The 25,968-nt window shown below is 32.1% G+C and overlaps 1 protein-coding gene across 1 annotated transcript; it reads left to right on the forward strand.

The window, feature by feature from the left end:
- Positions 1-1,887: 1,887 nt before the first annotated feature.
- On the forward strand, positions 1,888-17,388 carry LOC129916687 (neprilysin-4-like). Its single transcript, XM_055996784.1, has 2 exons — positions 1,888-2,881; positions 15,815-17,388. Exons 1-2 carry the CDS (start codon positions 2,136-2,138, stop codon positions 17,292-17,294), a joined length of 2,226 nt encoding a protein of 741 aa, XP_055852759.1. The 5' UTR covers positions 1,888-2,135; the 3' UTR covers positions 17,295-17,388.
- The last annotated feature ends 8,580 nt before the right edge of the window (positions 17,389-25,968 follow it).

Raw genomic sequence — 25,968 nt, forward strand, 5'->3', positions numbered from 1 at the left:
TGCCCATATTTCCCAAAATATTTGGCTGCGATTTTTTTTATTATTTTTCTGATAACTGTCACCACCTACCCTATCAACCGTTTTCGTTTTGACGTTAACTTTTGGGACACCCTGTATATGCACTATACGTGCATTTCGCGGTCAGAAAACAACAATCAATCCATTTTGAACTCAACTTTTTCGTATCGTGGAAAAAAAATCAATGATTTGGTATCGTTTTTTTCTAAGGTACCTATCTTACATACATACATACACATGAATATATGAAGATGCCCACATAATAGGGTGGACCAAAAAAATCGTTTTTTCATTATTTTAATGTGCTATACCGATAACTCTCAACACAAAATAAAGCTACCTATTTTTCAATTTTCTATTTTTCAATTTTCTCAAAAACTATAAATCATTAAAATATCTGGATTTCAGTATTTGATATAAGGAATCAATTGTGACAGTTTATTTTATCAGCCATTGTTATATTGTGATCCACATTCTTGACAAAAATAGTATTTAATATGTTTTTTTAAACTTTTTTTCCCCAATTTCTTACTTTTAAATGGATTATTTCAAAAACCATTGATTGAAATAAAATTATTTAAAAATTAAAATTAAGTGTACAGTACTAGCTTTTGAAAAAGGTATCACTCCATAACTGTAAGTGTTGCCGTTGGTTTTTAATGTTTTTTTTTATTATTTTAAGTCATTTTTTAGAAAATCGCCTAAACGGGGGAGATAGACCACCCCTCCCATAAAAAAAAATGATCGTATTCAACTTCTCTACAAAATACCGTTATCAAATCTCGGCACCCAAGATGTAGTACCCTCCTCCGTTTGTTTTTTCTTTTGTTTTTGGTGTGATCTTTTTTTTTTAATTTTTTAAATACGATGAGAATAATTTTAACCGTTATAAAAAACAGTAAAACATAGTTTTAAGGCTTTTTTTTCCAGTATTTATCACTAATGAAATTATAAATCGTCATAGCAAATCCCCGGTGCTGGTTAAAAAAAAAAATCATATTTGTTATATACCATTGATGTAGATCTCATTTTTATCGGTGCTATTTTTTTGTTCGATAATAACTAATTGCTTTTTGTCTTTTTACATAAAATAATATATAATAATAAAATTATATTCAAAAATTGCATCCGGCTTCAATTAAGTTGGCTAGATTATTTTGACAGGGATAGATATTTTATATAAACTGATATTTAGGTTTTTCTATAGAAACACAAATGTTACTCATACACCACAGTGACCCAATAAATCGTTTGAATTGTCACTTGAATGGATGTCTAAGAAAGATGTAGCTGAATCTATGAAAAACTTATTAAATTTTTAGTTTTTATTATTTACTTTATATTGCGGTCAAATTATGATCACTTAACCATAACTCCTTCACTTAAAAAATAGTATGTGTTTTCACTTTAAAATAAATAGTTTAAAATAAAAGTAGAATTTTTGGTCTCAATTTAAGTTTCTGTATATTTAAAACATTAATCAACATTTTTTCCATCATATAACTAAATATCAAAATGTAATATTGGTGGAGTATTTTCAAAATAGTGAAAAAAATCCAAATTGGATTTTCTTCAATATTTTTGCAAGCCCATAAACCTCCCTTAAAGTATCTTTACTACATAAATGATTGCAACTTACAAACAACAAAAAAAATAAACATGAAAAACAAAATTTGCTAGATCCGATGCCCCCTTTATCGTGTAGATAGATCTTCTTCACAGAAATCTTTAATTGATTAGAATTGCGATTAATTTAAAAGGAGAAGAAAAAAAATAAAAAATAAAAGACTAGGTATAGAGAGATATTTTAAAAAATCCGCTGTGCGCCGCCGAGTCGAGAAACAATTTAGAAAAAAAGCTTCCTCTAGCAATGATAGTCAATTGCGGCGCCTCGTACAGAGAAGACTATAGAGAATTTATACTTTGTAACAATAATAATAATAATAATTATAGAATTCTTTTTGGCGATTATCATAAATTCACCCCAAAATAAAACAATGTCTAGTACGAGTATACAAATTTAATTGTTCTTAAAAATATAATTAAATTCGAAATAAATTCGAAGATCGCGTGTCAATAGTTCTTTGCGATTTAAAAAATAAATAAACTGTCTTCAAATGAAGATCACTGGCACGAAAATTTGTATACTGTTGACAGTAATTTCGGTTATTTTGGCAGCAGTCATACTCATTTTGACAAATTTCGGTCAATCTTTTCTTCTTCACGGAAATGAGACCAAAAGGCCTGATCTTATGTCTGATGCACCAAGTGCATCGAACTCATCACCTTGGAGGCACAACATCAGTCGCGATGCTATTCGTGCCAAACAATCGGAGGTAATGCAAAGCTTTATCAACGAGTCGGTTGATCCATGTGATGACTTTTATGAATATGCATGTGGCAACTGGGAGAAGCATAATCCGATTCCCAATGACAAATGGCAGTATTCAACCATTCAATTATTACATCACAATCTTGAGAATGAACTGCGGGAACTCCTAATGGAACCAATTAGTCATGAGAAGCCGCCAAGTGCCATGGACAAAGCAAAGATGTATTATAAAAATTGTGTTGATAAAGAGGCAACTGCCAAACGAGGAGTTGAACCACTTTTGAAGTTTGTCAAGGATTTAGGTGGATGGCCAGTGTTGGATGAGAATTGGAATGAGAATGAATTCGATTGGATTCAATTGGCAATCAATTCATCGTACATCGGGAATGGTGTAATAATTGCTTATGAAGTTGAAAAGAATCCAACGATTTCAACGGAATACACGATTTTTATGGAACAGACGACATTGGGAATGACAAATCGTGATAATTTCTTGAAACCGGAAAACTCAAAGAACCTTGAAGCTTACAGGTATGAGATATTCAAAGTCCAAGATTGTAATTTATTAGTAAATAAAGATGATCCAAGATTGTGGTTTAGAGGGAAAGCTTTTTTTTGCTTATTATTCCAATGAAGTCGTTAAAAAAATGATAATAATGATGTGTGAATTTTTTTTTAATTACATTTGTTTTAGTTGTGATAAGTTGATCGATGAATAAATCACACAAATCTGGATTTTTGTTAATTGAATATTGAAAGATTTATAAGATTTATTGAAAAGATAAGATTTATTGGAAAACTATTTAAATTTGTCAGTTAACATGTAGTTCATGTAGTTTTAGCAATAAATTATCTTTTTTAGTTATTAGTTCGTGTTAATTAACAATTTTATTAGTCCAGTTTTCCCCAGGGAAAAATAAATTTAGCTCAGACCAAACAAAATTTTTTTTTAGAAATCACAATACTTTGTATCAACTATATGTAACTGCAGTCGATTCTAAATCCCGCTAAATCAAATAGTCATTTGAACTGTGTAGAAGCGAAAAATTTGATAATATCCTTTTTAAGTATTTTTTAGGAAAGGAATTCGTAGTTAAAAGTTTAAAAAAGCCCTGCTTACGGTAAACGAATTTAAAAATGGCCGAATATTCAGCGGCATCTCTAGTTTTGTAGGTACAAAGAGTGATAAGTTGGTTGATATAAATTGCGAGCGTTAGCGAGCAAGAAAATTTTTTTTAAGAAACAAATTTTAACCATTCTAAGGCTTTATAAAAAAAAAAGAGTGTGTGTACACATGTACACGCGACTGAAGTTATACTTCTCATTCGGTATATGTAAATGAATTTCATTTGATATTTTTAACTTCTATTATTAAATTAATTAATCCACAATTCGTTTTTTTACATTTTTATCAAGTGAACAATAAATTAATTCTTTCATCCTCCTTGCGTCCATGTAGTTTTCAATTTATTCTGTGAAATTTACTCATGTTGTGCGGTTCAGAACGTACGGTAACGAAAGTAAATGAATTGCTCATAAAATGTGCGATATGGTAATTTTATGAGAATTGTGTGTGCTTCAGCACTAGTAGTAGCAATATGAAACTTGCAGGGTTGCCACAAAGCTCAAAAGTTAGCTGAGCTCAGCTCACAGCTCAGCTCAAATTTTGAGCTAGCTCACTTTTGAGCTTTGTACCATAGCTCAGCTCATTTGAGCTGAGCTGATGGTTGAGCTGAGCCGTTGGGTGAGCTGAGCTGTCGGTGAGCTGAGCTGAGCTGTTGGGTGAGCTAAGGTAAAGTGAGCTGAGCTGTGATGGGTGAGAGGATACATTGATTTTTATTTGGAAAGTACAATGAAATATGAAGATATTTTAAACTTTTATAAAACACCATAGCTTAAGATGTTTGGTTCTAGTTATTAATGGAATTATTTTAACACATGGATATTTTTATAAATAAGACAGATAATTTTTCGTGATCTTTTCTCTTGGTTTTTTTAATGGTAAATATATTTCTATTTTTTTAGTAAAATATTTCTTTTTTTATCATAAAAAAAAATTCCGGTACAATCCGGTTTTTCGACTTTTTTTAAAATTCCGAGAAAATCGGTTTTGAAAGTTGGGGTAAATTTTTTTTTTTTCGAAAAATCCCCGAATCTTTAAACGCTCCTTGAAGCTAAACCGCTTGAGAGTAATTTTTGGGAGTGATGCCAAATGATAGCTTGTGTCATGGGCCTACGCTTTGCACATTGTCAGATTTTTAAAAAATCGCCTTCCATGTTAAACCGCCACATCATGCCTATTTTTTCAGAATCGTGCCTATTTTTTTTTTTTACTTTTAAGTTCTCCCGGTTTGAGAACGCGTGGACCTACAGGGATGGGAGTTGTACCCAAATGTAGGTTTGAGTCCCCGCTACCTTTTGGCATCAAAAATTTTATTTTCATTTTCTTCAAAATTCCGCGATATAGGCGTGGAACGCTTTGATCTAGAGACAGGGGAGTGGTGCCATATGAAAGGTTATATTCTCAGCTACCTGAAAGTGGTATAGTCCGGTTTTTCGATTTTTTTCAAAATTCAGAGAAAATCGCGTTTGAAAGTTGGGGTAAAATTTTTTTTCGAAAAATCCCCGAATCTTTGAACGCTCCTGGAAGCTAAACGGCTTGAGAGCAATTTTTGGGAGTGATGCCAAATGATAGCTTATGTCATGGGCCTACGCTTTGCACACTTTCAGATTTTTAAAAAATCGCCTTCCATGTTAAACCGCCACATCTTGCCTATTTTTTCAGAATCGTGCCTATTTTTTTTTTTACTTTTAAGTTCTCCCGGTTTGAGAACGCGTGGACCTACAGGGATGGGAGTTGTACCCAAATGTAGTTTTGAGTCCCCGCTACCTTTTGGCATCAAAAATTTTATTTTCATTTTCTTCAAAATTCCGCGATATAGGCGTTGGAACGCTTTGATCTAGAGACAGGGGAGTGGTGCCATATGAAAGGTTATATTCTCAGCTACCCGATAGTGGTATAGTCCGGTTTTTCGATTTTTTTCAAAATTCCGAGAAAATCGCGTTTGAAAGTTGGGGTAAAATTTTTTTTCGAAAAATCCCCGAATCTTTGAACGCTCCTGGAAGCTAAACGGCTTGAGAGCAATTTTTAGGAGTGATGCCAAATGATAGCTTTTGTCATGGGCCTACGCTTTGCACACTTTCAGATTTAAAAAAAAATCGCCTTCCATGTTAAACCGCCATATCATGCCTATTTTTTCAGAATCGTGCCTATTTTTTTTTTACTTTTAAGTTCTCCCGGTTTGAGAACGCGTGGACCTACAGGAATGGGAGTTGTACCCAAATGTAGGTTTGAGTCCCCGCTACCTTTTGGCATCAAAAATTTTATTTTCATTTTCTTCAAAATTCTGCGATATAGGCGTTGGAACGCTTTGATCTAGAGACAGGGGAGTGGTGCCATATGAAAGGTTATATTCTCAGCTACCCGATAGTGGTAAAATCCGGTTTTTCGATTTTTTTCAAAATTCCGAGAAAATCGCGTTTGAAAGTTGGGGTAAATTTTTTTTTCGAAAAATCCCCGAATCTTTGAACGCTCCTGGAAGCTAAACCGCTTGAGAGCAATTTTTGGGAGTGATGCTTAATGATAGCTTGTGTCATGGGCCTACGCTTTGCACATTGTCAGATTTTTAAAAAATCGCCTTCCATGTTAAACCGCCACATCATGCCTATTTTTTCAGAATCGTGCCTATTTTTTTTTTTACTTTTAAGTTCTCCCGGTTTGAGAACGCGTGGACCTACAGGGATGAGAGTTGTACCCAAATGTAGGTAAGAGTCCCCGCTACTTTTTGGCATCAAAAAATTTTTTTTCATTTTCTTCAAAATTCCGAGATATAGGCGTTGGAAGTTGGGGCACTCACTTTCAGCTCAGCTCAAATGAGCTAAGCTATGGTACCTAGCTCAAATTTGAGCTGAGCTGTGAGCTGAGCTGAAATGTGAACTTTTTGCAACCCTGGCAACTTGCCACATGTAAATTACCACATGCAACTTGCCACATGCAACTTGCCACATGTAACTTGCCACATGCAACTTGCCACATGCAACTTGCCACAGGCAACTTGCCACATACAACTTGCCACACGCAACTTGCCACATGCAACTTGCCACATACAACTTGCCACATGCAACTTGCCACATGCAACATGTTACTTGCAACGTGTTGTGTGTTTTATGTTTGCCGTACTGCGGCGTACTGCATTTTTAAATACTAAAGTACTCCCTACTCCAAAGGTAAAACGACAGCCCTGCTACCCAGGGTGATCGCGTCATAATCCCTTTGACATTCTTGTCAAAAAGTAAATTTTCATACCCACCCTCCCATAAGAAGTATAACTTCAAAAATTATTTCCTATAATTTAATATATAAAACATTGAAAAATGGACTTTTTCTTGCACTGAAATTTTGTAGCACAAAATTGACAGGTACATTCTATCTATTGAGTTTTAAATGAAATTAGCAATACTTAAAAACCAAAATTTTAAATAATCCAAGTTCTTTGACATGAGCTAATTACACTGGTCAACAAGGTTTTTGTTACAGAAGCCAGGGTATACTTTTCTATAGGCTGAGCTCGAATCCAAAGTCAGAAAAATTCTATCACATCACGTTTTGGAGATATTCCCGTTAGAAAATCGAAAATGCCGATTTTTACCAATTTTCAAAGTTATTTTTTAGCGTTTACGTATTTTTTTTTAAATTAAATTTGTGACAGTTTCTAAAAGAATTGTGTCAAAATTTGAAAGCTATTGGTACAGAACTTTTCGATATTTGCTATTAAAAGCAAATAAATATGAGATGCCCCAAACACTTTGATTTCAAGTTATGATTTCTCGAGGAAGAAAATAGATATTTAAAAGATTTAAACGGATTTAGAGAGACAAAACTTAATTCTTTTAGAAATTGTTACAAATTCAATTTAAAAAAAAATAAGTAAACGCTAAAAAATAACCTTGAAAACTGGTAAAAAGCGGCATTTTCGATTTTCTAACGGGAATATCTTAAAAACGTTTTGTGATCGAATTTTTCTGACTTCGGTTTCGAGCTCAGCACACAAAAAACCTATAGAAGAGTATACCCTGGTTTCTGTAACAAAAAAGAAGTTTAATTTTGTTGACCAGTGTTATACTTCACTTTGAAATTTAACAATAAACTGAAATTGTTTAATTTTATAATTTGAAACAAAAGAATAACGAAATGTTGTAAATACAGTGCTTTGCAAAAGTATAATCGCACCATATAAAAATGCTATTTATATAAAACCGAGTATTGCAGCGACACCCTACTATTTTTTTTATTAAAGGGGATCAAAAAACAAGAATATTGAGAAGAACAAAATGTCCCGTTACTTTCTCTTATAATTTTTAGAAATAAAAACAAGTTTTTCTTTCATTGCAAAAGTATAATTGCATTTTTTTATTTTGAGTATGGCCAACAAGGTTTTTGTTACAGGAACCAAGATATACTTTTCTAAAGGTTTTTTATGTGCTGAGCTCGAATCCGAACTCAGAAAAATTCTATCACATCGCGTTTTTGAGATATTCCCGTTAGAAAATCGAAAATCCCGCTTTTTACCAGTTTTTGAGGTTATTTCCTAGCGTTGGTAGGTACTACAGTCTCTGAATAAATCGATACATTTATTTTCGCTTACATACTGGATTTAAGTTTAACATAGAACATAAGTGGGTAATAAGCAACTGAAGATATCTCGGACAGTAGAAAAGATGTCTGAAAGATTTAAATAGATTCAAAAACGAGATGTGATCGAATAAGTCCGTCTTTGGATTCGAGTTCGGCCACCGAAACCCTTTGAAAAAGCATAGTTTAGTCTCGGCACCAAAAACCCTGCATAAGTACTTGTGGTATTTAAAGGGTTCTTAAAAGAGCATTTTAAGGTGTTAACATAGTGCTTAAGGAAATGGTCAAAGAGATAAAAACTCTTTGTAATGGACCAAACAATTTTTGTTTTCCTTTATACAAACTTTATCGACAGCTTCTGCAACGATGCAAAATTGGTAGTGATTTTAAGGGAGATTTTCATATCAAATCACTAAAATACAAAAACAAATCATTTAGTGCTGCACATATTAGACTTGTATATGTTTATAATATAGGTATCTTTTGATTTTCTGAAAAAAAATTTCGGGGGGGGGGTTAAACACCCAAACCCCCCCCCCCCCTAAATACGGCTATGCTATATGTATATCAAGTTATGCATTCGTAAAAAAAAAGTTGAGATAACATTTTTCCATGACATTACGATGATAGAGAATGCTAAAAAAGTGGGTTCCAAGTCCGTTTATCAGTCTGTCTGTCTGTATACGAAGCTACAGCCTTAACGGATGGACCGATTGATGTCAAACTTGGTATATAGCATTATTTGACGACTCTCCAGAGGGGTTTTTAGAATTAATGTTATTTAACCAAAAATCATCATTCGATGAAATTGTTTTTTGAAAATCATTATTAACGTTACCTGCCATAGAACGGTTTTTTTAAATCCGATATTCTCCGAAACTACTTAGGTATTACATTTCAACGAAATTTTCTTTAAAAAAGGATTTATATAACTGTAATATAAATCAAAAATAAAATTTTGAAAAAAATAATTTTTGGATTTCTAACAAAATTTTGAAAATTTTTTTTTTTTTGAAAAATCAATTTTTCGAAAACCGGACATTGAATATTTCCAAAATTTTGGTTTTAGATGTTGATTTTATTTAAAAAATTTTTTTTCCAAGAAATCATTTATAAAAAATAAGTTTTTTAAAAAACGGCTCTAACGATTTTGAAATTAAAAAAAAAATGCATCTTATTAAAACAAATGAAATTGCATACTTTTTTTGGAGGGCAATTTGATTTCAGATGTTGTTTTATTATTTTGAAAAACGATTTTTATGTTTTTTTTTTTATTTTTTTTTTATATAACTACAATAATAACATTTACTAAATTTCTATATAAAAAGTCCAACTTTGAATCCTAACAGCAAGTTCGTGCGACCTCGCCGTGCAATTTAATTGTTTCACAATTTATAAAGATGACCATTTTGAAACCCCAATTACCTTAAATGATCACTCTTTAAAATTTGACTTTCTTATCAAGAAATATTTTTACTTGCGATATTGGTACTACAGCTTTACAAGGCAAATTTAGGATTCGTAAAAAAATCGATCTCGAGATAACAATGAGGTATGACATTACAATTATGGAGAATGCTAAAAAAGTGAGTCTCGCAATTCTGAAGTTTCCCAAGAGGCAAAAGTTTAAATTGATTTTGTTTTTGTTGGTTCAAAATTAACGGTACTTGCCATATGACCAAAATAAAAACATTCCTTTTCTTAAAAATAGGTGTACCGAATTTTAATAAAAAAAAAATACGAGTAGTGTGATTCAAAGGTTCTACTTTTAAACTAGAAATAATATTTTTGAGCTTTTATCTAACTTTCTGTCTATGCACTCAAAAAATTTCATGTGTAAATAGTACTAATAACTGCGTACATTCTACGAATTTTATTCGTGGTTTTCAGCCACGAATATTATTCGTAAAATATACGTTTATTAGTACTTTTACGAATATTTTATTAGTATTCGTAGAAAATCAAGCGTACATTGTACGAATACTATTAGTAGATTTACATTCCCATTCGTACATTGCACGAATAATTTGTAGTATTTACTAATGCTTTTCTCATTCATTCGTACATTGTACAGCACTATTCGTATATTGTACGAATAGCATTGTAATATTTACGAATGGCTTTACTAATAATTCGTACATTATACAGTGCTATTCGTATAATGTACGAATGTTATTTATTGTAGAACTTTCCACCATTGATTTTTTTCCTGAAATTTCCTGAAATATTAATTGTTGAAATAATTACCCAAGCATATACATAACTGTACTTCAAAGCTATAAAAATTTATTGCATCATTTTTTACATTTACAAGTTTTTGGACCTTACTTAAATATTATACCATATTTAGTATGTATTCCCCGGTGTTCATATTCTTTTTCTTCGAAGACCACTGAAAATATATAAACATTTAACATTGAAAATCGCTCGAAAGAATGTCTATACTTACAATAAATATTTTAGAAAAGTACTATTAACCAGAGAGGTTTTGATATGGTCCGCCATTTGCCAATTGGTAAAGCTGATTGTTGATGAATTCTTGATGCCAACCTTGAAAGAATATTTCAAAATGAAAGTAAAAAGTCAAAAAATAAATTAGGATTAATGAAATAAGCTATAAAGGACAATGATTTAAACTTTAACATAGATTACTCACCTGATTTTTGTTGCGATTCTGGTTGTTCAGTCGATCCTCGGTTCTGTAATCACTTCAATCACTATTTTAACAAACATTATGTTTCTTAATTATATTTATTTTAACTTATTATATTTTCCGTGAAATATAAACGTTCTACAAGCGACGACACGCGTATAGCAACTAACTTTTTTGTTGCTATTTAGGAATGGAAACGATTAACAAATAACGGAAATAACGGATTTTTTGGTTCAAATTTGGTACCACTCAACGAATTATTCGTATATTCTACGAATAATGCGTACAGGCACCCTACGAATAAATTTCTCTACGAATATTAGTATTTACTTAGTAAATAGTACGAATTTATTAGTAAATACTACGAATACAATGCAAGAAATTACGAATGCATTCGTACGAAGAATTTACGAATGTTATTAGTTATATGTACGCAATAATTCGTACAATGTACTAATAAAAGTTGTTTAATTTTTGTTTACGAATAAAATTAGTACATTGAACGAATACATTCGTGGATAATACTACAGTTATTCGTAAAATTTCACTAATGCATTCGTAAATATTCCACTGCACGAATACTGCGTGTATTTTACGAATATGCGTACAATGCACGAATATTTTTCCTACGAATGCCATTCGTAGCTGTTTTACTAATAAATTTTTTGAGTGTGGTCTACTAGATTTAGGCGATTTAACGAAATATTTTTTACAAAAAAAAGTTTTAATAATTGTAATTTAAAAATTTAGAAAAAGTTTTACAAAAATCAATTTTGTTCAAAACAGATTAATGAATTTTCTTAAAATTGTGTTAAATTAGTGGAAATATAATTTCTTAAAACTGCATTAAATTTATTTTTTTTTTTAATTTTTGGAACAAAAATAATTTAAATAAAAAAATTTCCAAAAATTTTTTCTTATTCAAGAAGTCAAATGACATTCCTACCAATGCGTTGGAGTGATTTTAATTTAAAAGATTTTATATAATTGTGTTCTTCAAAATGGATTTTTAAAAAAAGTATCTTTGAACAAAAACAAATCAATTTTTGTTTTTTTTTTTTTTTCAAAAATCATAAATGATATCAAAAATGTGAACCAAAAGTCTTAAAGCAAGCAGGTTAAACGTGATTAAGAAATAATTATGTTAACAATGTGAAAGCCGGCAGTTTTTTTTAGTGAATATTTGCGGGAACATTATAAAAAATATTTTATTTATTTAATTTTTTGAAAATTTTATGAACATTTTTTGAAAACTGGCGGTTTTTTTTTAATGAAGTTTTTTTTTCAAAAAATCGTACCAAATTATGATAATTTTTTACTTCGCGTGAATTTTAGAAAATTACATACTTTTTTAATATTTCAAACTTTCGAAAATTGGCGTGTGTTCAATTTTTGAAAACTTAATACAGTCATTATCTATGGACTTTTGGCTTGTAAACTTTTGACCTTGCACCGAGACAGTGTATCTAGGTGTCGACCTCTCCCAGTTCCACTTTGCGAACCCTTACCGTAACTTTCATAAGGCCTTATTCCATTTCCTCACTGGTGTAAATCTCTATAGTCTTCGTTTACCTTTCTGATATTTCCATTCAAATCATCGCCCAATAACAAAAATTTCTTCTTTTTACATGTTCTTAGCTAGATTGTGAAAAACTAGAGAAAACCCTTCATTTTCCACCTGCTCATATCCAATTTACGGAGCATATTAACTGAAAATATTCCACAACTTTCCTTTTATCAACAATCTTAAAGAAAGAAAAAATGGATTATTCGAAGCAATTTTCAGTTGAGTCTTCTTTATAATTAAGACTGGGTTCCCTTTTTCAGCAAAGTCAAATCTCATGTAAAAGCATTTGTGTGTATTAGTGAATGTGTTTCGCTCTCTCGCCATCGAATTCTCTGGTTTTTTACTCTCAGGATGTTGGTTATGGTTTTCATTCATTGTCTCTTTGTGAGATCGCCATCGCACTCACGCGTGCGGGGTGACATGCAAATGGATGTAGGTATACTACATAGATCTTTATATGGATATGGTGTTTGTGGACGAAAACTGGTTTGAAATTCAATATTTTCATGAAAGATTTCTGGAGTGTATACCTATTTATTTTTGAAATGAAAACTTGTTTCCATGTTGCTGTTGTGGATGGCATTTGAGTTTTTTGTGTATCAGAGAAATTTTTTGCATTATAATAATAATTATAGTTGTTCAGCGGAGAAGCAGGTAGAGGATGTGTTATATGGGTGCATTGATATAATATACTTGACAGTATCCTTTGTGTAGTTTGTATAAAAATATGAGTAGATGCGCAGAAGGATTGGTTTTCAGGTTCTTGCTCACTTTTCAGTTGTTCTTCGTTGAGCAATTTTTTATCTCGCACACGCGCGTGCCGGCTGACATGGAAATGTATTTACTTACAATATATAGAATGTTTAGGTTCTTATCTATATGTTGTTTGAGGATGGACTCGATATCAATCCAATTTACTTTCAACACCTTTTTAATAAAGATTTTTTTAGAGTCACCAATGCAATGAACTCAGTTGAATCGATTTTGTTTTTTATTTACCTATACCTACATTATTAGGAAACAAAAATAAGGCAGCATTAATAACACTGGTCAACAAGATTGAACTTTTTTTTGCCACAAGAACCAAAATATACTTTTCTATAGGTTTTTGATATGCTGAACTCGAATCTGAAGTCAAAAAAAATTTGATTGGCCTCCGTTTTTGAGATATAACCGTTATAAAATGCTGAAAAACGTCATTTTGGCTCTTTTCTAGCTTCTGTTTTTATGTGGGGTAATTCATTATAAACAAATTTGTTGCCAATAGCATTTTTCTGATTGCGCATTCGAGTTCAGCAACTCAAAAACCTTTAAAAAAAGTATATTTTGGTTCTTGTGGCAAAAAAAGTTTAATTTGTTTGGCCAGTGCTATTTCTGAGTCAAAGACCACTCCTTAAATTTTAAATATCTCGGGAAGTAAAAAAGAAATCGGAAAGATTTAAACATTTTTTGAAAGAATAAAACTATTTTTTCAAACTGATATTTTATTTATAAATTCAGATAGGCATTAGCTACTTTTTTGCTTGTTTCCTCAGTAGGTGTAATTTTAAAAACTTTGTTTTTGCTAAGGAAACATACTGAGCATCTTCACCTATTCAAAACTATTTCTATAAATACCATCAGGTGCATTCTAACCACAAATACACTTATATAACCCTTTACACATTCCCCCGCGAAAATATAACTATTATACCTACAAACCTACAAAAAAAAACCGAATCCGCAACATATAAACAAAGACAATGAAAAACAAAACGATATATTTATATTATATAACCCCGCACGCACGCGCGAGTGTAGTATAATAAACAATACAACCCAGAAATCAACCTAAATATAGAAATCAATCATTGTGCACAAGCACATGTCAAATGTCAATACACATTTTTACACACAAACAAATGCATACCACATATCTAATCCTTTACCTATATCCCCGCACGAGCGATGTGAATATTACACAATGCAAAGAATTTCGCTGACACCAAAAAAAAAAAAAAAACCCAAAAGTGTCAACTCGCAACCGCGGGTGCGATATTATAAACACGAAATGAATTGTTAGAAAAAAACCCAAGAGTCAACAAGAACAAAACAACCCTTTTTGAAAACAAAAGATAATGATCTTGCAAAAAATATCTACTATCTACCTACTCTCTGCAGCATCTTCATAATTTCATGAATGATTTCTGCCTGCCTGAGTGAGGAAATAGGAAACAAAAAAAAAAAAGTACATATTATGTAAACACAAAAAACAAAAACAAAATATAACGAGAAAATGAGAGCGCAAGACCAAGTTTTTTTTCAATAAATAGAAAAGAACAGAAAAAAAGAGTTCATCAGCGCCAGCTTATGCGTGGCATTCTTTTGAACTAAATTTGCATGTGTGCGTGATCAATGGAATTTTCAAAGTAAAAAAAGCTAAAATAGACACTTTTTCAACAATTTATATTAAAAATACTGTGAGCAAAAATATATATATTTTTTTTGAAACTGATTTGAAATATAATGAAAAAAAATAATCAAAATAAATTGTGGATGCTTTGAGTGCCCCTTCCTCAAAAACAGAATGCAAATATTGGTTTATTAAAATCAAATTTTTAGTGTGTAAATAAAAAAAATATTTTTTTTTGGCAAACGGGTTGCATGAACAACTTTATTAACTTCTCATTAAAAAATACAAAAACATTTTCAAAAATAATCACGCTTTGCCCCACGACCAAAATGCTAAAAAAGTGCATTTTGACACCTTTCCTTCAAATTAACCGTTTAAACTAACTTCAAATTAAATTTTAGAAATTTTATTGGATTCTCCTAATTTCCCTTTATTGTTTTCTTTTTGTTTCATCTAAAAACACTAATAAACGGTAAAGTTATTCTAAGAAGAGTGAGTAAAAAAACATGAAATTACAACAAATTAACGAAGCTTTTTTTCTAATAAAAAAAAAAAAAAAAAAATCTGTTTCGCGTACTGCATGAAAACACATTTGATCATTATAAAACAAAAAAAAAATAAATAAAAAGTTTATAAACAACGGTGCCCCAACCAAAATTCTGATTCAATCTAAATTTGCAGGAAAAGAATCATTTTCGACCCTTATAAAAATCGCACAAGAAATGTTTCTAAAATTTAAATGATGCAAAAATATTTGTACGTTTATTACCTTTTCAAAAAAGTACGTTTCATAAGATTATCTTATAAACTGCAAAAGTTATACAACAATTAGTCAACCGTCTTCCATTAAAATGCTATGGAAACCCCCCCTTAAGAGTCGTGGAAATGTTAAACTGAAGGTAATTTTGTATAAATCACTTAAGGTGGAACTTTTTCCTTTCCCACACCGATTATTATTGATGTTAAGGTTATCCGCAGAATTTGAATTTTTGCACAAAGTCTCTGAAAGTCAATTTTTAAATGTTGGGGGGGGGGGGGGGGGGGTGAACGTTTTGAGGTCAAACGTAGGGTTCCCTTCAAATATTTAAAAAAAATCAATAATTTTTTAACCTTTTCAAATTATTCTAATAACATTATTTTGGTTTCCTTTTTCTTTGTAGAAACTTAATTGAAAGAGTCCTCCTCATGCTCGACGTTAACGCTCAAAAAGCTAAAAATGTTTCCCATGAAATAGTCAACTTTGAAATCCTCCTAGCAAATGCAACAGTTCCTCCTGAATCCACAAAAACACTACCATACTTTCAACCACCACTATCTTTACTAAAAAGTGCCTATGCATATCTTGATTGGAATCGATACATTGCTGGAATACAACAAAAACATTCATCAGAAATTAATGAAAATCAAACAGTTCTAATGCAACTTGGTGTACAATATTATGAAAATCTTTATTACGTTCTATTACAAACTGAAAACGTTACAATGGCCAATTACATGATTTGGCGATCTGTTCTGTTCGTAATGATATCGCTTGATGATAACTTCCGTGGAGCATGGGATGATTTTAACACTGCCGTTACAGGGCAAGTTGAACCGAATCCTTTGTGGAAGATATGTGTCAATCAAGTTAATTGGAACATGGGAATGGCAACATCCGGAATGTTTATTCGGAAGTATTTTGATGAGTCAAGTAAAAATGAAACAATCAAAATTATCAACTCATTGAAGGAGACTTTTGATGAGAATCTTAGTGAGTTAGAATGGATTGATGATGGTACAAAATCATATGCGAGTAAAAAGGCCAATGCAATGCGGATTGCTGCCGGTTATCCGGATTATATTCGATCTGAGAAAATTCTAAACAAACTATATCAAGATATTGAAATTATGGAAGGAAAACATTTTGAAAACTGTTTATCCTTGACAAAGCACACTCGACAAAAGAGTCGAGATCGTCTTTTCAAACCATTTGACAAGGATCACTGGTTCTTACCACCAACGATGGTCAATGCACTCTACGATACTGGAGCTAACCGGATTATCATTTTAGCCGGTTTACTGCAACCTCCAGTCTTCCACAAATACTTTCCACAATCTTTAAACTACGGTGCCATGGGTATGTTCATGGGTCACGAGCTAATTCATGGCTTTGATGACATTGGTCGGAAGTTCGATGTTGTTGGAAACTCACTTAAATGGTGGAGCAACGAGTCAATTGCACATTTTGAAGAAAGACAGAAATGTTTCTTGGAACAATATGAAGTCTATGCAAAGAAAGATCAAACTTTTAAAAGTATTGCAACTTTGAGTGAAAATCTAGCTGATAATGGTGGACTAAGGCTAGCTTTTAAAGCTTATAAAAAATGGCAAATGACAAATAATAACTCAAAATCTATTGAGGATGAAACTTTTCCAAAAATGAAATTCAATGAAGAACAATTGTTCTTTTTGAGTTTTGCACAATTATTTTGCTCAGCATTGAGACCCGAAGCCTTAGTGGAATCACGAAGCTATGAAGCTCATAGTCCAAGGAAATATCGGGTATTGGGGGCTTTGACAAATTTTGATGAATTTTCCAAAGCTTATGGATGCCCTTTGAATAGTACGATGAATCCGGTTAAGAAATGTCGTTTATGGTAAGGAGAGCGAGCTTATTTACATAATCTCGATAGAACTTATTTATGTTAAGATTCGATTTTGTACAGTTTTATAAATAAATTAGAGTTATTATGAAGATTTGTATTTTACTATATACCTACTTTACTTGGTTTGATGGATAAAAATAAATGGAATAGTCTTCTCAAAAATTAGTTACGTTCATCTCTAAGTTTTTTTAATTTCCTATAAGGTTTGTATGTTCGAAAATATAGCCATTTTACGAAATAATTTTTTTTATTATTTTGCGACAGTGCTTAAGTAAGTATCTACTTTTTTACTTGCGATATACATAGGTACTATAGGGCAAGTTTAGGATTCGTAAAAAAAATCGAACTCGAGATAACAATTTTACATGACATTACGATGATGGAGAATGCCAAAAAAGTGGGTCCGGCAATTCTGTCTGTCTGTCTGTCTGTCTGTCTGTCTGTCTGTCTGTCTGTCTGTCTGTCTGTCTGTCTGTCTGTCTGTCTGTCTGTCTGTCTGTCTGTCTGTCTGTCTGTCTGTCTGTCTGTCTGTCTGTCTGTCTGTCTGTCTGTCTGTCTGTCTGTCTGTCTGTCTGTCTGTCTGTCTGTCTGTCTGTCTGTCTGTCTGTCTGTCTGTCTGTCTGTCTGTCTGTCTGTCTGTCTGTCTGTCTGTCTGTCTGTCTGTCTGTCTGTCTGTCTGTCTGTCTGTCTGTCTGTCTGTCTGTCTGTCTGTCTGTCTGTCTGTCTGTCTGTCTGTCTGTCTGTCTGTCTGTCTGTCTGTCTGTCTGTCTGTCTGTCTGTCTGTCTGTCTGTCTGTCTGTCTGTCTGTCTGTCTGTCTGTCTGTCTGTCTGTCTGTCTGTCTGTCTGTCTGTCTGTCTGTCTGTCTGTCTGTCTGTCTGTCTGTCTGTCTGTCTGTCTGTCTGTCTGTCTGTCTGTCTGTCTGTCTGTCTGTCTGTCTGTCTGTCTGTCTGTCTGTCTGTCTGTCTGTCTGTCTGTCTGTCTGTCTGTCTGTCTGTCTGTCTGTCTGTCTGTCTGTCTGTCTGTCTGTCTGTCTGTCTGTCTGTCTGTCTGTCTGTCTGTCTGTCTGTCTGTCTGTCTGTCTGTCTGTCTGTCTGTCTGTCTGTCTGTCTGTCTGTCTGTCTGTCTGTCTGTCTGTCTGTCTGTCTGTCTGTCTGTCTGTCTGTCTGTCTGTCTGTCTGTCTGTCTGTCTGTCTGTCTGTCTGTCTGTCTGTCTGTCTGTCTGTCTGTCTGTCTGTCTGTCTGTCTGTCTGTCTGTCTGTCTGTCTGTCTGTCTGTCTGTCTGTCTGTCTGTCTGTCTGTCTGTCTGTCTGTCTGTCTGTCTGTCTGTCTGTCTGTCTGTCTGTCTGTCTGTCTGTCTGTCTGTCTGTCTGTCTGTCTGTCTGTCTGTCTGTCTGTCTGTCTGTCTGTAAGTACCTGGAGCTGCAGCCTAAACTAATGGACCGATTTTCTTCAAACTTGGCAGTTAGCAGTTTTTGGTGATTCCCTAGAGGAGAAATTGAAATTTTTTTTTATGACCAAAACTAACGGTACCTGCCATATAACGGAAATAGAAAAGTTAATATTTTTTAAAAACGACTCTAAAGATTTTGATTAAAATTTTTGTGTAAATTATTATACATAAAATAAAACTTTTGAAATAAAAAAAAATATTTTTTGTACCGTTATTAACGGTACCTGTCATAGAACGGTTTTTTTTATTTATGAATATCTCGTACAAGACTAACCCGATTTCAGCGAATATATATATACAAAAGCGTTCAAGTAAAGATAATATAAAAATTTTAGAAAATTTTCAAAAAACACATTTTTGGATTTTTAAAAAATATTTCAAAATTTATTTTTGAGAAATCAATTTTTTGAAAACCGGTTTGTGAAAAATTTTGAAATTTCGTTTTTATGTGTAAACTTATTATTTCCTCAAAATGGCATACCCATATTTTTTTTGAAAAATGTTAGAAAATTTTTATATATAAAAAATTATTTTTTTAAAAAACGGCTCTGACGATTTTGAAAATTTTTTTTCTAAAAATTCCTTTTAATAAAGAAAGAAACTTGCATACTTTGTTTTTTGTAAAAGATCATTTAAAACGGTGTTTATCTTATATATAAAAATGAGTTCGTTTAGTGTGTGTGGCCGATAAACTCGCGTTTGGCTGGTCCGATTTTGGTAATTTTTTTTTGTTTGAAAGGTATTAATATGTAGATGGTTTGTATCAAAAAAAATAATACCTTTTTCTCGCATCTTTACATAGCTGTCAATATGTACGAGTAAAAAACCACTCTAGCTTTTTAAAAATTTTAACTAAGCTTAATTTGTAAAGCTTTCAAAATAATTAAAAAAGTCTGATTTTGAGTGAAACAAATAATTATTCGTCTTGTGACATTAAATCCACATATGGACTTCACAAATAAAATGTATATCTCTGATTTTCATTGAGGACAAATAAGTAAAGCATTGGCACATCAATCAGAGTTATGGTTTGTATCTACATATTATATATATTTCTCCTGTGCGTTTGTTTGTGACCCTATTCCTAAACGACTAGACAGATTTTTCTGAAATTTTGTGTGAAATATATGTGAAAAGGTCCATCCGAAACAGGTTTTGTTTTATAATTGGACCCGGTAGGTGGCGCTGCTGTCAAGTTATAGGCAAATTCCATATTTAGGGTTGAATAACTGAACAGATTTTTGTGAAATTTTGTTTATTTGATAAGGTCTATCCGTTACAGGTTTTGTTTTATAATTTGATCCAATAGGTGGCGCTGTTTTCAAGTTATAGGCAAATTCCATAGGTGGGGTCGATTGACTGGACAGATTTTTGTGAAATTTTGTGTTATGACAAATTTCATTCTAGACAAGTTTTGTTTTATGATTGGACCCAGTAGTTGGCACTGTTGTCAAGTTTTAGGAAAATTGCATATTTTGATTTTTGTGAAACTTTTTGTGTCTGATATAATTTATTCGAAACATGTTGTTTTGTTTCATAAATTGGACCCGGTAGGTGGCGCTTGTGCCGAAGTAGTTATAGACAAATTTCATATTTGGAGTCCGAAAGACTTGACAGATTTTTGTGAAAGTTCGTTTGTGTGATAAGTCCATCCATGTTTTGTAAATTATAACTGTATGCGGTAGGTGGCGCTGTTGTCAAATTATATATAGAAAGACTTGACGCTGTTGTCAAGTTATAGTTAAATTCCATATTTGGAGTCCGAACGGCTGTATAGACTTTTATGAATTTTTTTGCGTTTGATAAGGTTCATTGGAGACAGGCTTTGTTTTATAGTTGGACCCAGGGGCCTACGTTGAGTTGTCGGGGCCACGGGGCAAGACTACATTTTTGTGACTTGCTACCAATTCACTGAAAAATATAATGTGTCTCTCTTGTGTCCGATGTGATTCGTGTCAAGTATCTTATCTTTTTGCTTCGATACTTTTATAACCAGTTGCCTTCTCTACATTGTCTCCTTACGGGGCCCTGGCGTGTTGGGGGCCCCGGGGCACCACCCCACTTGCCCCAATGGTGTGTACGCCCCTGTTGGACCTGGTACGTGGCGCTGCTGTCAAGTTATGACCAAATGCAATATTTGGGGTTCAAAGAGCTCATATTCAAGGCTAATAAAAACAAACACGATTTAACTCTTTAAAATGTAATTTCCTCAATTAAAATTGTTTACCACTAAGCTATATCTCACAGTTGAAAATTGGTATGATAAACTGAAACTTAAAATTTGTTTAAGTTGTTTCAACTACCAATTTACACCGGCACACAAAAAAAAAAAAGTGTCATGAACCAGAAACCAGACCTATCTTTCTATATGTTTTTGGGACCGCTGAATCCGAATTTCAAGTCCGTTTGGCCCTGTCACCCTCCAGTTTTGAGTAATATGCAAAAAACTCAAAAAAAGGTAGTTTTTGGATTCTTTTTTACACTTTTCTCAAAACTGGAGGGTGACCGGGCAAAACGGACTTGAAATTCGTATTCAGCGGTCCCAAAAACATATAGAAAGATAGGTCTGGTTTCTGGTTTCCCGGCACACAAAAAAAAAAGTTTCATGTACCAGGAAGCAGACCTATCTTTCCATATGTTTTTGGGACCGCTGAATCCGATTTTCAAGTCCGTTTTGCCCGGTCACCCTTCAGTTTTGAGAAAAATGCAAAAAACTCCAAAAAAGTCATAAAAATTCAAACAAAATGCACTCACAGCTCAAAACTGGAGGGTGATGGGGCCAAACGGACTTCAAATTCGGATTCAGCGTGCCCAAAAACATATAGAAAGATAGGTCTGGTTTCTGGTTCATGACACTTTTTTTTTTTTTGTGTGCCGGTGTTATTAATACAATTTCCGCATTAATTTAAAATGTTTTAATCTTCTTAAGAAAATATTTTAACATTTAGACGTATGTATAGAATTAAGACGGAATCTTTTCATTTTAAGTCGGTTTCTTTACAATTTACAAAAAAAGATTGCTACTTTTTGAATTTCCTAAATAGCCAAAAAATATCATGATACAGTCAAATAAGGTGAAAAAAAGGAGTAAACCTCGGAATGAATGCTAATAGAAATTTTTTTTGTTCAATACCTTCGGTTTGGCATTATATAACATACCTCAAAAGTATAGAAAAATCTCATGTCCGCAAGTCGCGATTTTCAAGGTCAAAGCGTGAAATGGAGACAAGATCAAGACAATCTGACGTCTCTAAAAAAGTTATACCTGTTTTTTAATTGTCAACCCATATTATTATAACAGTTGCAAACTTACTACCGAAAAAAACATCCTGGTACAATCTTATAATTAGTGCTGATAGGCTAATTTTGTTGTTTGTATCTTTGTTTGGATATTCTATAACTTATGTCAAAAATCAAAAAAAAAAAATTTTTGTAATAAGCATTAAAAAATGCCTCGAAGTTATGTAATTCTAATTTTGAAAATCTTCACTTCGCGATTTGAGCTTGAAAATCGCGACTTTCTAGACTTTTGAGGTATGTTATAGAATGCCAAAACGAAGGTATTGAGCAAAAAAAATTCTATTAGCATTCATTCCGAGGTGAAACCCTTATTTGACTGGATTATCAAATTTTAGTAGCGATTGCAAGTGATTGAAAGGAGTTCGAGACACATAAGATTAAGTTTTTAAAAACATTTTTTTACTATTTGACGCAAAAAACCCGTGCCAATAACAGAAAAAAAAAGTGGCATGCATACAACATACATATCGCCTGGGAAAGCAAAATTATTGTAACTCCTACTCCATAGGATCTGTTAAGGACATAGCACCATTTTGCTTTCCGCTGAAGATTTTTATGTTGTTATACCTTAACCCTCTGTCGGCACACGGGTGCTAATTTGGCAGGACGAAAACAAAAAGTGGTCACAAAAAAGTGTCTTTATAAGTGTGAAAATATATTTTTTCTGGGATTGTGAATACAATATTCGAATTCCTCGGAAAATTCTTCATCTATTTCATATATGATTCTCTATAAAATAGTGAGACCGAAAACAGTTCTAGCGATATGAAAAAGTATGAACCAAATTCGCAAAAAAGAGGTGTGCCTACAGAGGGTTAATAATAATGTTAATGAAACTTCGTACACATTACAATTAAATTTATAATAGCTGTCAAACAAATGGTTTGCTTTTTTTAATACTTTATACAATTTTATGTTTGTGCTCCACATATCAAGTTGTGACCCGATTTGTTTGTATTGGAAAAGGTTAACACATTACAAAGCCAAAAATTGGAAATAAATACTAGAAAAATGCGGAACGAAGTCCGCCGGGTCAGCTAGTTAATTATAAAAACAGATTTTATTTTTTTTTTAAATTTTCTATAATTTTCTTGAATAAAGGGCTTTGACATTAAAGTAACTTTAAGCATAAGAGCAAGTAAGTGCGACCCCAGTCGTGCAATTTATTTTTTTAAGTTGCTATAGAAAAATGTTTTTTAAAACTGTCTAACAGATGTTGTATCTAAATGTTATATTACTTTATAAATAAAAAAGTGATAAGTTGAATCTTAATATAAATTAAACATAAAAATAGTTCTCTTTCTGTGTGGTAAGAATAAAAGTCTTATACTATTTCACATTATTGTGTGATAAAATTTAATGTTTTCTAAAGATTAAACTCGTATCTAATTGAATCTGTAAAAGAAATTACAACTAAGTGCAACTTCGACACATTTGCCGTTTTTAAAACGTTTTAGGTTTTTTAAAATGCTTACCTTATTTTCATGCATCCATATTTTAAGTTTTTTTTTTAAAGATTCAACTTCTTGAATTACAGAACCTGATTCCTTATGATTTTTCCTAAATTTTAAGACCTTTATCTTGTCGATACCATTAATATAACTTCATTTATAAACGTTTTAATAAACCATATGGGTCCATTCTTGACAATTTTTTTTTTGATCAAAAATTGGTTTTGGAAGAAAAATGTTTTCATTGATATCATTAAAATACTTAATTCAAGTTTTTTTTTTTTTTTTAAATCCAATAAAACAAATCGACTTACTTAAATATCATTTAAAACGATTTTGACAACAAAACGAAGTAAACCCTTTGATTTCTTATACCTATAATAAAGAATTTTTGGAAAAAAAAGTTGAATGGAAGTAGTATATTAGTAGTATAATAGAAGTAGTGTATTAGTAAAAATATAGTACATATATCATTTATTTACTAGTAAATCGGGAATTATATTTTTTGAATATCGATGTAGTTTGAATATGATATATGAATTAATCATATGAATGAATTTAATATAAACTATTTTAAATATACATACTACGCTTATTGAATCTCCAAAATTATATGTAACAATTAAAAATCTGAAAAATATCCACATGATAGCTACACCTATAAAGTTTAAGTCTGTAAGGTTATAAATTTTTTGAACAAACGGTTTGACTGGAATTTAAAATTGGTCGAAGATCCAAAAAAAACCCCATGTTATTCTCAACTTCAACCGCTTGGAGGCACGGGTTAGAATTAAGTTAGAGAATAAAATGTTGATTGTTCTCTTGACAATTTTTCTTAATATTACCGATTTTTAAAGCTAATTGAAAAATTGCCAAGCAAACAATAAGCATTTTATATATACAAATTTAAAGCCAAGCTTTAGAACTTGGTACACTTTTACATTTCAGTACTTTTTGTGCCAGCATAATTTCAACATAGGAAAACTTGGCTCTTTTTTAACAGCAATGTTTTTGTTGTGATTTCACTACTTTTTGCAAGGTATTGCTGTAGAACTTAAAATCTCTATAATTGATGAACAGTCAGAGAAAATGGGCGGTTACCACGCCCCTTGTCTAAAATTCTCAAATTTTAAATTTTTTCTTCTGTTTAAACTACCAGGTCTACCATTCTACCCAATTTTAAGGTTCTACGACAGTTAGAAATGCTCTATAATATTTGATGAAAATTCAGCAGAAATGGGCAGTTGCCACAACCCCTATCCAAAATTCTCAAATTTTAAATTTTGTATTTGGTATAACTTGCTAGCTTTACCATTCTACCAAATTTCAAGATTCTACGATAGTCAGAAGTGCTCTATAGATGAAAATTCGGCGAAAATGGGCGGTTACCACGCCCCCTGAATTGAAAATCTCAAAGTGGAAGTTCTCCATAATTTTGATGATCTGTCAGTGAGTCAGTTACGGTTTTCGCGATTTTTGAAGTCCTATATCTCAGAAACCACTCATGCTAAGAAACTGAAATTTTTTGAGGAATTTGAGTTCGGCCAGCTCAACAAATGTAGCGAATTTGAATATTCTGCCATCTTTGGTGTGGAAGTTAGAGGGGGGTCGTAAAATGGCCTGAGTTGTTTCCTGTAAATAAGGGTGTAGTTCCAAAGTTGCTAGAGAACTTGGCTGGGCACTACCGTGCCCCTTGATTCTTTCTATCGTGTCCTATTCTAATCTAATGAAATGGACCCGAAAATTGTAAGCGCCACCGTTATAACAAAAGTTAGTAAATGTGAAAATATTCCATCCATCAGATAAGTTAACAAAATACATAACAAGGCTGACTAGCATCATCTGCACGCAAAAGAAAGATAACAACATAAATGTGTGGTAATATTTCCATCTTTCTTAATAAATCATTTTTTAGCTTAAATGCCATGTAAGTTAGTGTGGTCCAAAAAATATTTTTTTTTTCGATTTTCGGTCGGGCCACCCGCTAAATTTGTTCCACTTATCTACGACACAAACGTTGTGAAATTTTAATTTGATATCTTAAGCGCAAGAGGATGCTAGTAACAGTTCAATTTTTAGGCTTTGTAGGTAATCTTGATTTTTTTTTCATTTGTTTTTTTTTTTGAAAAAAAAAAAAAATATTTTATTTATGTTTTATTTTTTTTTTTCGAAAAAAAGTGAGAAATAATTAAAAATAATAAATAATAAGCAAACTGTGGAAAAAAGTCTGTTTACTACCTGTTGACAAGCGTGGACCACTCTAATGTAAGTATATCAATAAAAATAGTAAATATGGCAGAATAAATAGTTTTATCTTTATCTAAATGCGCAATATTTTTATCAGTTAAACAACATAGGCCTGTCTATTACATTTCTAAAATAAGTCTTCGTTTCAAAAGATTTTCTTATTTCTTAAAGTAAAGACGTTTTGCTTTTTCTTTTTTCTTTTTTGTAGTTCATATTTTTA

The sequence above is a fragment of the Episyrphus balteatus genome, chromosome 3, assembly GCF_945859705.1.
Source record: "Episyrphus balteatus chromosome 3, idEpiBalt1.1, whole genome shotgun sequence".
Lineage (NCBI taxonomy): Eukaryota > Metazoa > Arthropoda > Insecta > Diptera > Syrphidae > Episyrphus > Episyrphus balteatus.

Bases quoted from the DNA above. Each gene is read 5' to 3' on its own strand.
- LOC129916687 (XM_055996784.1), top strand. From the start codon at position 2,136: ATGAAGATCACTGGCACGAAAATTTGTATACTGTTGACAGTAATTTCG. The intron at 2,882-15,814 runs GTATGAGATATT...TTTTCTTTGTAG, and splicing joins AAGAACCTTGAAGCTTACAG to AAACTTAATTGAAAGAGTCC.